General features: G+C 37.2%; 1 protein-coding gene across 1 annotated transcript in view; it reads right to left on the bottom strand.

The window, feature by feature from the left end:
- Window positions 1-7,990, bottom strand: part of carmil2 (capping protein regulator and myosin 1 linker 2) — a 53,261-nt gene extending 45,271 nt beyond the window's left edge. Inside the window, 2 exon segments of the mRNA XM_053318557.1 lie at window positions 5,298-5,404; window positions 7,963-7,990. Coding sequence (XP_053174532.1) covers window positions 5,298-5,404; window positions 7,963-7,990 — 135 coding nt within the window.
- Window positions 7,991-16,202: the final 8,212 nt, after the last annotated feature.

Here is a 16,202-nt window from a genome sequence, read left to right as displayed (position 1 = left end):
AAGGCTGCACTAACTTAATTTTTTTATTAACCATTTATGAAACGACTATGGGTACTAAATTGCGTGCACAGTGCAATTGATTTCTACTACTACTACTTAGATCTACTAAGAATAACTGTATGAAAACAGGTGCAGACAGCAGTATTTAAATGAGGGTTTTGTGTCTTAATGGAGAGTTTGGACGAGCAGAAAGCTGCAAGAACAAAATGAAATGTGATCAGGTTCTAGTGGAAGAGGTTATTTGTTTTTTTTAATTGTTTGCTATTAGTAAAACCAAAAATATTCCACTCCAAAAATAATACCACAGGTGGAAAAAACCCATTCTCTGTGTATTGTGTTATTGTCTCTGTGTCCTCCTCACCACAGTAACAGCAGTCATCTGTGAGCAGCTGGTTAATACCTGCTCTTCAAAACATATTATTTATAGACACAGTTACCATCAACAACATAAATCACAAATTGGTAAATCACAATGCATGTACTAAATAACATATTTGCATTTTCTCCTCTCTGTATTTTGCACACTGGGGTAAAAACAGCCCATATTACATATTCATTATGGTAAACATATTAAATGCATAGTGTTATCTTGCGCAGTTGAAAGACTCAAGCCTCAGTGTGCTGCATTAGTAGATCTTGCATATTTTTTGCAGGTGATGTCAAGTTTACACACCATTTTAGACACACAGATCTTTAGTAAATGAGACCCTATGTGTAATATGAAAAAGGTCACAAACCAATTAAGAATTATCACCAACAGTTCTCCTCAAATCTACAGAGTATTTAGTCTAATGTGAATCAGCAGAAAAAGTTAGTGGCTAGCAGCAAACGTGTAGTGGAGCATTTGTCAGCCAGATATTTCTCTCTGGAGTTGTTTGAGACCAAAACAGAGTTAAAAGGAGAGAGAATACTGGATGTACATTAATCATTCATCACAAACTTAATTTCTAGTGAATGTCTGCTGGATCGGTTGTGTAAATAGGGAAATATATGCTCGCCTTAGCCGTATCAACTTCATGAGGTGAGTGTTGCTATGTCATGGTGGCTGTGCCTGAAATCACTCCTTTATTTACTCCTTCACTACTCCCTATATAATATAAACACTAAGTAGTTTGATCAATAGTGAGCAGCAAATCAAGATTTCAGACCTTAACGGTGTAGTAAACAATAATAATCCAATTTCAAAATCAAAATCCAATACATTTTTTGTCAAAATCACCAAATCTCTCCTCACTATCTGCTATAGCTGTCCGTTCCAGTGCGCGCTGAAAAAAAAGTCCGGTTTCAATCAGTACACAGTCTGGCTCTGAGATTCAGCTGATAAATATGTGGCTCGGTGCGAGCCAACACAACAATGGAGGGGGATTACGTAGTGTACGCAGTCGGAGTGAGAAACGTCTGGTACAAACATGGTGGAGAAGGAGAGGTGACAAAGAAACATCCAGAGAGGAGAAAGTTAGAAGAACATTTAATATAAAAGAAGGACTTTGACCAGACAAGGACCCGCGGACACATCAGTGTGGTTTTCTAACGGCGGAGGGACAGACAGGGACCCGGCGGAGCCGCGGAGAGACAGATGGAGACCCGGCGGAGGAGCAGAGAGTGAAGGCAGACGCTGCTCTGCTGGACAGGTGAGTAACATCAGCGCTGCTTCACATAAACTGTAACGTTACCTGCTGACATTCAACTCACTGTCTAGTTAGTCAGGATGTTGTTGTGATGTTAGCTGTAAAGTAGCAGAGTTGTTACTACAGCTGTTTGACGCTCTGCACGTTTTGCAGCTAACGTTAGCAGCGTGCTAACGTAAGCTACAACGTAGCTGCTGTGTGTAGTTGCTCGCTGTGTATCTGGTGTTTGTTCACTGCTTTCAAAGTGTTTACAGTCATGAAGACATATAAACACAGGTTTGCTATCACAATAATCTCACATGAGATTGAGATGCGGTCTGGTGTTAGCCAGGCTAGCCACCTGTACTATCAGAGAAATAAATGCTGCTATCTAACTGAAGCTTGCGCAGTGGTTACGTCCGTTACCATGAAATGCGCGTCCATGAACTTCGGGGATGGAGCCTTAGAAGGAGCATGAAGGGAGGGGGGGTGTTTTGGTTTTCACTCAAATATCAACAACTTTTCTCCTCGTTTTCCCCCACATCGCTTACTATACCTTTAACTAATCGTCATCATTTTGTGTCATCATCATCAGCTGTAGAGTCACGGGGAGGAATATTTGAGTGCTCTATATATTGGATATATTTACACACTCAGCTTTCAGACACTCAAATAAAATGGTGGAGGGTAAATGTAGTTCACTCTATAGCAAATAGGAAGTGATTTCGTACACAGCCGATGTGTTAACAGACTGTTCTGCTGCCACCAAGTGGTCAAAATAAATCAGTCATTGCAGCTTTAAGGATAGCGCTCACTCAACATTTTAAATCAGGCAGGAACAGCAGCTGTTTTGCCAGGAAGAGCAAAAATATTATGGCATTTCATGTAATGTGCTACTTTCTTCTTATGTATTTCAGTTAGTAGATAGAGCTTATCCATTCAAAGCCATAAGTAGTTGAACCCTTTTTGACAGCAGACTTTTCTAGGCAAGGCAAGGCAGTTTTATTTATATAGCACATTTCATATACAATGGCAACTCAATGTGCTTTACATAAAAGAGAAAAACATGCAATTTGAGAAACATTAAAACATACAATTAACCCCTCACCCCCCACCCTAATAATAAAAACAAAGTACAGAAAAATAGAAAGAGAGAAATAAAATGCTAGAATAGAGCATTAAATATAAGTTTGCAGCATAAAATAATGATTTGCTTTAAAATCATTAAAAGGACATAGAGTGCAAATGAAAGATTAAAATGTAAAGTGCTTTAAAAGAGCTCAAACATAAGCACAGGAGAAGAGAAGTGTTTTTAACCTGGATTTAAAAATATTCACAGTTGGGGCTGATTTCATGTCTGCTGGTAGTTTGTTCCAGTTGTGTGCAGCATAACAACTAAAACCTGCTTCACCATGTTTAGTTTGAACTCTGGGCTCAACTATCTGACCTGAGTCAGTAGATCTCAGAGCTCTACTGGGTTTATATTCTACTAACATGTCATTCATGTATTCTGGACCTAAACCATTCAGTGATTTGTAGACCAGTAGCAGAACTTTAAAATCTATTCTATAGCTGACTGGGAGCCAGTGTAAAGACTTTAGAACTGGAGTAATGTGCTCTGCTCTCTTTGTTCTGGTTAAAACTCCAGCTGCAGCTGTTTAATGCTTTTTTGTGGGAGTCCAGTTGTTACAGTAGTCGAGTCTAACTTCTCCTGGTCTGTTTGAGACATAAAACCCTTCACTCTGGATATGTTCTTAAGCTGATAGAAGGCTGTTTTGGTGATTGATTTGATATGACTGCTGAAAGTCAAATCTGAGCCTATCAGCATGCCAAGGTTTCGGACGTGGTCCCTAGTTTTTAGAGAGAGTGACTCGAGATGTTTACTGACAGCAATCCTCTTCTCTTTATTGCCAAAAACACTGACCTCAGTTTTGTCCTGATTTAATTGAAGGAAATTTTGGTTCACCCAATTTGTTACTTGCTCTAAACAATGACACAATGACTCTATTTGACTGTTGTCATCTGGAGACAGTGCTAGGTATATCTGCATGTCATCTGCATAACTGTGATAGTCTCCATTAGAGTTCTGCAGAATTTGACCCAAGGGCAGCATATCAGTGATGCGCGGGTCGACCCATGACCCGCGGATATCCGCGGGTCGGGCGGGTTCGGGTTCAATTTTTTAAAAATATTGCGGTTGCGGGCGGGGCGGGTCATAAAGACAAAACACATATTTCTCACTTAGGAACTTTCACTTGCCTATTTATGATAATCCATGTTTTATGTGAAAGAAGAAGAAGACAAACTTTAAAATAAAACTGTTATTAATATCGCTATGTGACTACTTTTGTGCGGACTCTGGCTAACTGATCAAACCTGACTATGTCCTAACACAGTTGGGTGTCACTCCGAATCAACATGATGGTTGTGCTCAATCAATAATAACCTGTGTGTGATGTGTTTAATAGCTTAGTGACGCTAAAGTTAAATTGTGATCAGAAGATTAATTCACCTCTCGATCTCTGAGAGTCATCAGCTATAAATATCATTATATGCTCTGCACTTCTTCAATTTAAACATATACGTTTTATTGAAATATCATTGTTACCTACAGTATATTCTATGATCTTTACTTCAATTTAAACAAGTGATCAAAGATCAGTTCACTAAAATGTAAGCTCTCAGATCTGATGTTATAGCAGATATTACAGTTTTGACTATGTTTGGCATGTACTTGTGTGTGTTTGTATTTGTGCGCAGGGCAGAGAGATGCTTTCCGCACTCGTTCAATAAAGAACGATGTAAAAATCAATAACTAACAGTGTATTTGTTGTTTGGTATTCAATTAATCTTTCATGAAAATCATAATCTTTACTGCAAATCCTTGTTTATCTGTCTTACAGTGTTACAAATGAGTTCTCATCGGTAGGTTCCATGGCAATACGTTCACTGGCTTTATTTTTTTTTCCTCGGGTCGGGTCGGGTTCGGGTCATGATCAGCGCATTTTTTTGCGGGTCGGGCAGAGCGGGTTGGATCTCCTGGCGGGTCGGGTTGGGGCGGGTGTTAAAAAAAGCGGACCCACGCATCACTGCAGCATATATAGACTGAACAGAAGGGGTCCAAGAACTGACCCCTGAGGAACTCCACATGTCATAGCCACTCGATCAGATTCATAACTTCCAATGGTCACAAAATAACTCCGCTCTTCCAAGTAGGACCTGAACCAGTCTAGGACTGTTCCGCTGAGTCCTGCCCAAGTTTCCAACCTGTTCAACAGTATACTGTGATCCACAGTGTCAAACGTAGCACTGAGATCCAACAGGACCAGAACTGACACCTTGCCTGAGTCAGTGTTCAACCTTATGTCATATAACACTCTAATAAGAGCTGTCTCTGTACTGTGGTTAGGTCGGAACCCTGATTGAAATTTGTCAAAAAGTCCACTTTCTCGATGATCTTGGTTATAAAAGGAAGATTTGAGATAGGTCTGTAGTTGGTTAACATGGAAACATCCAGCGTTCTCTTTTTTAAGAGTGGCTTAATGGCAGCTACTTTTAGGGGTTTAGGAAACGTGCCTGATTGAAGTGAGCTATTTATTACTTGTCTCAAATCTGTTTGGACAGAGTTCACAATAGTTTTAAAGATAGATAGACATAGACATTAAAGACTTGATTTTTTCCGTCACTCACCAGAAACCTGTTGGCTGATCTTGAGCTTGACTGACTGGATTGATTTAGAATGATGGGCTTCACCAGACAGACTCTGTGAGGCTTCAGCAGCTCGGAGATCTTATCTGCTTACCGAGTTACAGGCACACACACACGTACACACACACACACACACACACACACACACACACACACACACACACACACACACACACACACACACAGAGCAGAGCAGAGAGAGCAGAGTTTCAGTAACAAAATCGCACATTTGTATAGGATCTGTGTGTTTTTATGGACCACTTAGACATCATTCAATAATGTCATTAAATGGTTTGTTTGAGTGTGTTTTCATGGTATTTAGGTAATTGGCAGCCTTTCTTAACCCAAAGGATAATGGGTTTGTTTTCTCTAACAAATCTGCTAAGACCTCAGACACATGCAATGTCATATTTAACCAATTTATTAAGTTAATAAGTCCCACTCTTAGAACTTTATGATTGATTCTTTGATTGAATGGGCAAAATATAGAGGGAAAAACAGTGTGTTGACTGATGATTGCTGGGACAGATGGTTTGATATTGTTTCACTTGCTCTTCATATGAATGCGGTCAAACCACCACTTCCATACAAAATAATTTCAGGCCAAGATCAGTTCATTTCAGTGATCAAATCAACTCAAATGATTGGTTCACCACTGGAGGTTCTGTTTTTACAACCCTACTTCACTCAGTACAGATTTACAGCATGGTCTGCAGTCAGTTGAGAGATAAGAGTCAATGGTATACAAAAATGCCCTTCAATAACTGTGTTAATTTAATTGTAATCACCAAGCTTCCAGCAACACCTATTTCACAAGAAATTCAGAATTCTTTGCAGACTTTTTTAAATCCTGGATCTATATATGATCTTATGTAGTTTTGGCCTTTAGGTGACAAGGAACACTGGTAGCCATAGCAACTGTGGATGAAAACTGAATGCAATTTTAGTTGATGTTGCAGAATGCAACCGACTGAATAACCCACCCCCACTTCCAAGCATATAAGAGAACCTACAGTTGTTGTGAAACTCATGAAAAACATGAAAGGCCCTCTTTAGAGTCAGTGTTTGGTTTGTCTGATCTGGGCTACTGTAGAAACATGGTGGTGCAACATGGCAAGCTCCGTGAAAGAGGACCCACTATGTAGATATAAAGGACTCATTCTAAGGAAACAAAAACACAACCATTTATTTTCAGCTGATTATACACTAAATAATATTATATATTATATATTATATATATATTATATATATATTAATATCACAGTCCATTTCTGGATGCCAGTAAATCTTACACACTGCATTTTTAAAGGACAGGTTCACAATTTTTAAAGTGTGTCTTAACAGCAGTCAGTGTTTTTCCTCTCTGTAATAATTCCTCCTGTTCATACTGACTATTAAAAGCATCAAATTCCCTCTTAGTGTTTCCTGTTGAGCTGTGCTGGAAGTATAGTAACAAAAAGACTTTGCCACAAAAAAACACTAACGTTGAAACATAGAAGATGAAGATTTGACTCATTTGGACGCTGAAGCTTCATATTAGCTTCAAATCAACTTTTAAATACATGTTTACACAGCAGGAGGACTATGGATTTAGTCCTCCATCACTTCCATTGTAAGTGTATTATGAAGGGATCTTCTAATGGTCAGTATGAATAGGAGGAATGATTACAGCAAGAAAAACAGGTTTCAGTGTTCATTTGGGCTCCTGACCGTTAAAACAGACCTTAAATTTGTGAACCTGTCCTTATATAGCCAGCGTTCTTCCCTTTTCTTTCAAAATGGGTGAACCCAGTTAAACTGTTGACTTATCACAATCTCACTCTGGGTGTGTACACCCAGAGTGAGGGCACAGTGTGCATTTTCACTTTCACTCTCACTGTCACATTTTGTTAAACTCTTTGCTGTTCTTTATAAATTCCTCATTTTAGTAAGAAAAGTTGGTCATGGTTAAAGTGAATATAGATAAAGTATTTCAAAGAATCTTGTGGTCTCTTAAGTCGTTCCCCTCTCTTTGTTCTGTTCATGACATTATTGAAAAACCACAGATTCAGTCATGTTTCCTTCTGTTTGTCAGTTGGTGTCATTGACTGTTAGAATGGAAACACCGCTGCTAGCTGAGGGCAGAGTCGCTAACGTTTTAGCCTTAAAATGAGTCAGTAATAATCTTACATTTTGTCAACTGTCTCACTCAAATTAAACATTTCTAACAGTAAAACCTGACCTGACTTTGGACCAATTCAACTGATGGTTGTGGTGCAGTGAATTATGGCTCATCTCTGATATTACACATACAATGCATTATGACTCATTACATCATTATCAAGCTGTTATTGTGTCTTACCACAGTCTAGTGTTCTGTTTCAGAGGTTTTTTAGTTGCTAGTTAAGTTGTTATATTCAAAGAACCCTATCAGCATATTTTAGACAGTTTCATCTGTCCTCACTGATCTAACTCATGTGGCCAAAATATTAAAAACATCTCTCAGAGTGATATTTAAACAGTATGTGAGGACTGTTTCTTTCCCAATAAGAGATATATTGTTAAAAATGTTAGCATATTGTACATATGGATGGTGGCAACAGTGGGAACAGTGATAATTTTCTGTTGACTTTGTACCACCTGTGTTTGACACAATATCTGAATAAACAGATCTTATCTCTAACTATACTGTCCATGCTTTCTGTTTGAGTTACTGTCATTGCAGATTATGGTTCTGTCACTTATTTATATTTGTCATGGATATATATATATATATATATATATATATATATATATATATATATATATAGTGTTTTACAGTCTGTTATTATAATTATCAGGTTATTAGCAGATGATTTTTGTTGTTCTGCTTAGTAAAAAGGCAGAATTAACAGTGTGTAATATGTAACACAGCTATATGGTGGTTATGTGTGTCTGTCAAAAGTACCAATAAGAAAAGAAAAGAAACATCTCTCAGTATAACACAATATTATTCTACAAATTACAGCCTCCAAGTAAAGATCAATCAACAGTAGAACCTATGGGGAGGGTTTTCTGTACAACTGTAACTATATTATATTGATTATATTGATTTGTCTCTTGTCTGACTATTCTGATTCACTGTATTCCTGTATGCTGAGACATATCTGCATATTTATTGAATATGCAAAATTGAGTGGCACGGCTGACTACTAGGACGCAAAAGTATTCTCATATCACTCAAGTAGTTGCTTCACTACATTGGTTCCATGTCAAATTTAAGATTTTATTCAAAATCCTTCTTATTACTTTTAAGGCTCTACAGAACTTGCCACCACCATATATCAATTCATTACAGTCCCCAAAATATAAACACGTCAGCCAACTCTGTTAAGTGTTTTAATCTCTTGTTTTTTACACTTTCATCACCTTTGCTTTCTTTGAGTGAAGTATGCAACATATTCTTTTGTCATTGTATGTTTTGCATTTGTAATTTGTGAAGCACTTTGTAATCCTGCTTTTGAAAGGTGCTATGCAACCAAAGACTCTATTCTATCCTAAAAAGATGCAAATTTAGGGGTATGGCCTTTTAACCCTTACATACTGTTTGGGTCAGATTCAACCAATTTTGACATTTAACAGCTGTAAAAACACCACTAATTTCTTTTACTTTGATGACTTTTCCTAAAATGGCCCAAAATGCACAAAAATTAAAATATTTTAAATGTCATATTTTTGTATAGATGCTACAAATGTTTGTCCATTGAGTCTGTTCTGGGTCAAATTATCTCTGTATCTATTAACATGTGTTTTAGTGAAATGAAAAGTTCATAGTTTTAATAAGATAGTAGTTATGAGGATGACGACTGATGGCTCTAATGGTTATACAATAAATATATTTTCATGTCTTAGGTCAAATAGGACATGATATTGTGTGATAGGAGCTGTTTTTTCTCCTAAAATGAGTGGTGTAAAAGCTAAAAAATACACTCTCTCTGCTCTCTGAAACATTCATCAAGGTTTAATCACACATTTATTGATCAGTCAGATCGACTATTGATGCTTTCTAAACACACCTGTGCTTCAACATTTGGTATAGACACTTTTTATGAGGAGATTCTTAGACTGGGTCACAATTGACCAAGAACATACTGCAAGGGTGTAGAATATGAACAGTATGTAAGGGTTAAATGAAATTGGTTACTGGCACTTTTACATACGTGCATTCATATACATACACATAAAACAGATAAGGTAAAAAGATGCTGTACTACTCTGTAACACCATCAGTAGTTCTGCAGCACACACACTGCAATCGAAAGAACATCATGACATACTGTAGAACACTTATATTCTTGTCATAACCAACCCTATAAATCTTGTTAAATTTAAAATCCTGTTGTATTTTCAGAGGTATTTTCATAATGCTTCAGTCACAGAGTCAGTATTCTCCAGCCTCTCCTCCACCTCAGCCTGAAGAGAGCAGCATGCATTCCTTCAACCTGCTGATGTCTGTAAGAACAGCTCAGGAGCAGTGCTGCTCTATTTTCAGTCATCTGAAGCGGATGTTTTTTTGCTACAGTGAACCTTATCCACAGATGTGTCAGAAGCAAACTACTTTCTTGTGCTTGCAGAAACACATGAATGATGCCTTCTAGTTGCAGTAGAAAAACGGAATTCTCATTAAGAGAATTAAGAGAGTTGAATTAGATCTTACCTTGGAGGTTTTGAGAGATGGAGTCCATCCTGTCAACAGTAAACTGTTGGTTTTGATGGAAAGATGCACAGTCCTAAAATAAGTCAAGCTGTGATCATCAGTGAACTACTCTGACTGAAAACTGCTCAAGTTGAGTGTTTCACGCTGCATTATTAACATAAAAGTAACAACAAAAAAATGCAGGAAATGCAGATCTTAATATTCACTTCACAGCTCATATGTCCAGACTTAAAAAAAGTAAATCAAATATGAATAAATGATCACTGAAAACAGTAATCATCCACGTCTGACAGGAGAGTAAAGCAGAGAACGCAGGTACTAATCTGTGGCAGCAAAGTGAAGGTGACACACACACACACTCACACATCCTGTTCCATGATGTGAGTCGCTATTACAGTGAATGTAGAGAAGACAGAGAGCAGGAACCTCGTCTAACCTCCCACACTGACACACATCACTGTCAGGAAATCTGCAAGTTAACAGCTTCAGTGAATGTGTAAGTAAGTCAACCAGAGTTCAATGTGATGTTTAAACATATTCATAAAATACTAAATGTGTCATGTGATTATAATGAAGATTTAAATCAGATGGCAAATATATCTAGTGCTTGAATACCTTCATATCAGCAGATCAAACAGGTGGTGTGAAACTTGCAGAAACAGCAATTCTGTGGTGCATTCACAGTCAGTGCAAGACTGACCTCTAGCCACCAGGGGGCACCCAAAAGTGCATGAGGAAAAAATGTGAAAGCTTGTTGGCACCCCTGATGGAAGTCAAGTACTCAAGTGAAAGTATCAATACAGTGTTAATATCTTAATTTATGAGTAAGAGTGCATGCGGAATTATACTTTTTCATAAACTTTGAATTAGCATCAAGATGTAATGAATTATGAGTAGCACTGCATGAAAAATCCTACTGAAGTAAAAGTACTACAGTATTATGAGCTTGGTGTAGCTAAAGCATTACAGTAAAAGTACTGCAGTAATATGAGTGATGCAGTATTACAGTAAAAGTACCACAGTATTGAGTGATGTAGTATGCAGTACTACAGTAAAAGTACTACAGTATTATGAGCTTGGTGTAGTTAAAGCATTACAGTAAAAGTACTGCAGTAATATGAGTGATGCAGTATTACAGTAAAAGTACTGCAGTATTATGAGTGATGTAGTATGCAGTATTAAAGTAAAAGAACTGCAGTATTATGAATAATGTAGTATGCAGTATTACTGTAAAAGTACTGCAGTATTATGAGTGATGTAGTGTGCTGTATTACTGTAAAAGTACTGCAGTATTATGAGTGATGTAGTATGCAGTATTACAGTAAAAGTAGTGATATATTATTATATATGACATCATTAGATTATTAATAGTGAAGCATCAGTGTTAGAGCAGCATGTTACTGTTGTAGCTGCTGGAGGTGGAGCTAGTTTACACTACTTTATATACAGTTAGCTAGTTTACACTATTTTATATACAGTTAGCTAGTTTACACTACTTTATATACAGTTAGCTAGTTTATAATACTACTTTATATAGGCTACAGTTAGCTAGTTTACACTATTTTATATAGGCTACAGTTAGCTAGTTTACACTATTTTATATACAGTTAGCTAGTTTATACTACTTTATATACAGTTAGCTAGTTTACACTATTTTATATACAGTTAGCTAGTTTACACTACTTTATATACAGTTAGCTAGTTTATACTACTTTATATACAGTTAGCTAGTTTACACTACTTTATATAGTTAGCTAGTTTACACTACTTTATATACAGTTAGCTAGTTTACACTACTTTATATACAGTTAGATAGTTTTGTCCAGTGGTTTCCAACCTAGGGGTGGGGCCCCTCCAAAGGGTCAGCAGATAAATGTGAGGGCTGCTGAGATGATTAATGGGAGAGGAAAGAAGAAAAAACTAAGTTCTGATACACAAATGTTTTCAGTTTTTGGACTTTTTCTCTAATCTTTGATTTTTGCTGAAATATTGGATAATTTGAACATTTATTGAAATGAAAGCATGTGAGAAGTTTAGAGGGGGGAAAAAAAAATCACCATTTGGTGGAGCTGTTAACTCAGACATCTGAAATGTGAGCCTGACTACACACTGCTTTTTGGTTTCATCTTTAACAATGTGTTGTATTTTAAAAGCTTGTTATATTATCCATTGTGTCAAATCCTCAAATGAAAAGTAATTAAAGCTCTTAAATAAATGGAGCGGAGTAGAAAGTACAATATTTTCCTCTGAGATGTAGGATGCCTCTCTGACAGTGTTTCAGATTATTATTAAAAGATACATATGAGGAGGAGACATTTTAATACTGTAGCTGGTGGAGGCTAAGCTAATTTGAACCACTTTATAATGTAGGCTGTATTAATCCAAAAGTGAATCAATGACTGATATTTTACAAGCAAGGGTGCTGCTAGGGACTTTGGGCCTAATGAAAACATATCACATTGGGTCCCACCACCATGCACAGTTACTGGAAGTACACTTCCAGAACTCAACTGATCCATTCAAAGCTTTGAATAACCTGCACTGTGCAGGCTTGCAACTCTCTTGTATACTAACTGTACAATATTTACTGTCATTGAGCTGTGATAATATAACACTGTGTAGACATGCATGTAACATTCTGCATACAGTGGAATTCACTATTTGATGCTAAACTGATACCATCTGTAAGTAATGTCTTTTACTTTTATTTTAGTCTAAATAATCTTAATGTTATAATTCTTAAATAGAAAATTCTCATCAAATGAAATATATGAACATTATGATGAATGATAAACAACAAATAAGTTTTTTTTGAGTATCCCATGAGAGATAAGATTAAGATAAGTTAAATTTGTATTGATCCCACAGTGGGGAAAATTCACCGTTACAGCAGCTCAAAAAGATAGTGATATGTAACAAAGTGGGTGAAACCCATGATTTGTCACTCTTTTCTTTCACCATCAACACCAGTTAATGTATTAATGTGACTATGCTTGTTTGTTTCAACCATTAGTTTACCAGTAATCATATACAGATACATACTATCCTGGGCTTGTTTGTTTGTTTTACATTATATTTGGTAGTGATGTTACCTGTGACACCAACGATTCGAAGCGTGTATCAGAAAAATGAACCACCGAGCAGTGAACCATTGTATCGGAGCGTGATTCGTTTGATGATGATCACATGACCAATGACGTCCGAAGCTTCATTTGTCACGCACGCCCACATGACTGGTTCAAATCTTTAAAGCGCCCTGAAACCGGACGCGCACTTGTGGGTTGTGTAGGAGTTGGTGCGGTATATGCCTGTTGAATTCTCGCTAAAAATTCTTCACGGATAGTCAGGTGGCTTGCGCACTCGCTTCTCAAATGAGCGATTACGGTTCGAGTCCCACAATGGGTTTTCTTGGTGGATATCTACATTTACCCTCTCTCTCTCTTTTCACTTTTATTATTTATTATTTTCATTATATTATCACGACAATTATACTACCGGGATTACTGAAACTTATTAGCTACTAATTTGCTTTAATGCACAATGTCAAACTACACATTATTACCCCTGTTTTTTAGTAATGATATAATAATAATTAATTAATTAAAAATAATGATATTTGAAAGATATATATATATTCATGTATTCATATATATATATATGTATATATATTTATTCATTTATTTATATATAATGTTCCACACTGTGGGACAAATAAAAGTCTTTATCTCATCTGATCATTTAACAATGTGCTTTATTATATTACAGACAATACTGTCCACAAGCACTCTTTATAAACACCATTCAAGCCCTCTGAACTACATCACAATGGCCCCAATGCAATATCGCTCTATCACCATTAGAGGTCCTCATGGAGTTTTGAAGCTTCGAACCATGAACCTTTTTTCAATACAATTGCATTGAAAGCGTCATTGGTTCGGAAAGCTTCATTTCGCCATCACTAATATTTGGTTACAATTTACATTCAGCAAACTTTTGGTCAAAGTAAAACAGACATGTATGAGGTTAATCTTTATTGGGTTTAGTTCTGAGTTTCATAATGCATTGTCTTTCTTTGTTACTTACCATACCCACCATGTGCTTACCAAACAAAAGGAAGAACCACCCACCTACTTCCTGTATTTATACACTGGTGATGTCAGTGGGTTGGACTAAGCATGGGGGGGGTTTATTTTACTCGGGTAAAGGGCTGATTTCATGTTTTTGATGTATTGTTTTGGCTTATGGAAATGTTGCGTATGATGGCTGGTAAACAGTGTTGACTGATACAAGTAGCATTGTTGAGTGCCAATTGGTAAGAGGGAGAGAACACCCCTGTAGTGATGGTTCTGCCTAATTGAGTGGAGGGCCTATTTAAAGGGAGAGGTGTAGGTTTAGAGGAGGTCAGAGGATAGGGTGTAGCTGTGTGCACTTGTTCAGTTGAGTATCTTGAGTATCTTGAGTATCTTGAGTATCTTGAGTATCTTGAGTATCTTGAGTATCTTGAGTATCTTGAGTATCTTGAGTATCGCATTTTTGAGTGATTGTATTCTTTTCATTTTTGGACACGCGCTCTTTTGTGTTGTTATGCTGGACTGAATAAATCAGTTTTTACTTATTCAAACAACAGCCTGAGTCTGCCTGCCTACCACCTTCCTTGTCACTTGAGCTACACTACATCACAATATGAGAAAAACTATTTAAAAACATATGTATACAACAACAATGAACTAAAAAAGGCTTTATAGTGCAAATTATAGTGCAGGATTGTACAGTCTGACTGCAGTGGGAATTAAGGATTTCATCATTTTTCTTTTTTTCATAATCATAAAAGAGAAATTCCCACAGACCCCTTCAGTAATGTTAAGTGACATGTCATTATTCTACACCATGATGCTCACCTTCTTCGCCAGTACCACAGAGAGGACAGAGGGGCTGCTTCAGTATCACAGGGAGGACAGAGGGGCTGCTTCAGTACCACAGAGAGGACAGAGGGGCTGCTTCAGTATCACAGGGAGGACAGAGGGGCTGCTGAACCTGAACATGCACCAGGAGCAGGAACAACTGATTGAGTATGAATACCTGTCAAAAGTTAACCTGTATTGATTAAATATCAGATAAAAGAGCCGTGAAACACTCAGTTTGTTCTGTGGAGATATGAGCAGTAACTAATGTTAGAGTAGTAGTACTACTACTACTACTACTACTACTACTACTACTACTACTACACCCAAATTTGTGAGTTTATTTTTTATTTTTTATTTTTTTACATATGGCCCTAATACGCCGTCGTACTACTACAGTCTACAGTCCGCTAAGCTAGCCGCTAAGCTAGCATGTTTCGGTAGAGGCTATGGGTAGAGGTGGTGACATTGATTGACAGGTGACACTTGGTAGGGGGCGGGGTTTCAGCGAACTCGGCGGGCACTCCCACAGCATTTGGGAGCAGAGAAAGAACTTTGAAGCCTAATTTCATATATTTGGCGATTTTTTTTTAATCATTCAAATTTGGCAAATGCAAACACTCAGTTTCTTCTGTGGAGATATAAACTGTGTTGTTAACCACCCGGTTAACAACACAGTTTTCTGTGGTATGTCAAACTCGGAGCACATATTTATTCTTACTTTACACTGACTTTAATGGGAAGAAACTTAAGAATTCTCATGAAGAGCAAAAGAGGAGGGATTTCTCCAGGATGGAGATACAGACCATAGACTGTATAAAAGAAATAGACATAGACATGAAAAAGATGTTTTATGTGCAGAATTGACCAAGATAGAAACATTACAGTGTTGAAAAACAGGAAAAATCAGGGTTGGATGATAATTTGTTTCCTTTTTCTAGAAAAGAGTTTCGAGAGGTAAGAAAATGTTGTTCTTTAAACATTCCTAGGTTAAACTTAATTATGTATGTGTCATCTTCATAATTTCTTGCCCAGCTTTAAATTCAGTTCAGACATTCATTGTGAGGACCATGTACTGCTTATTACAAAACAGTCCTCTTTTCCAGCCTCTGAGCCGCTCCACTGGAGCAGGTGCAGATTACGTGCCATGCTCAAGTGCAATGAGACTTTTTTTATTTTATTTTTATTAGAAAGTTGAGAGTTGTGGAGAAAACACCAGCCAATCAGAGACACATGAAGGCATTGACCATTTTATTCAAATTGTGGCTGGAAAAAGTAACATCTCCACCACACTGAGAACACACATTATAC

The sequence above is a fragment of the Scomber japonicus genome, chromosome 5, assembly GCF_027409825.1.
Source record: "Scomber japonicus isolate fScoJap1 chromosome 5, fScoJap1.pri, whole genome shotgun sequence".
Taxonomy (NCBI): Eukaryota; Metazoa; Chordata; class Actinopteri; order Scombriformes; family Scombridae; genus Scomber; species Scomber japonicus.
This window is presented reverse-complemented; position numbering and strand designations above follow the sequence as displayed.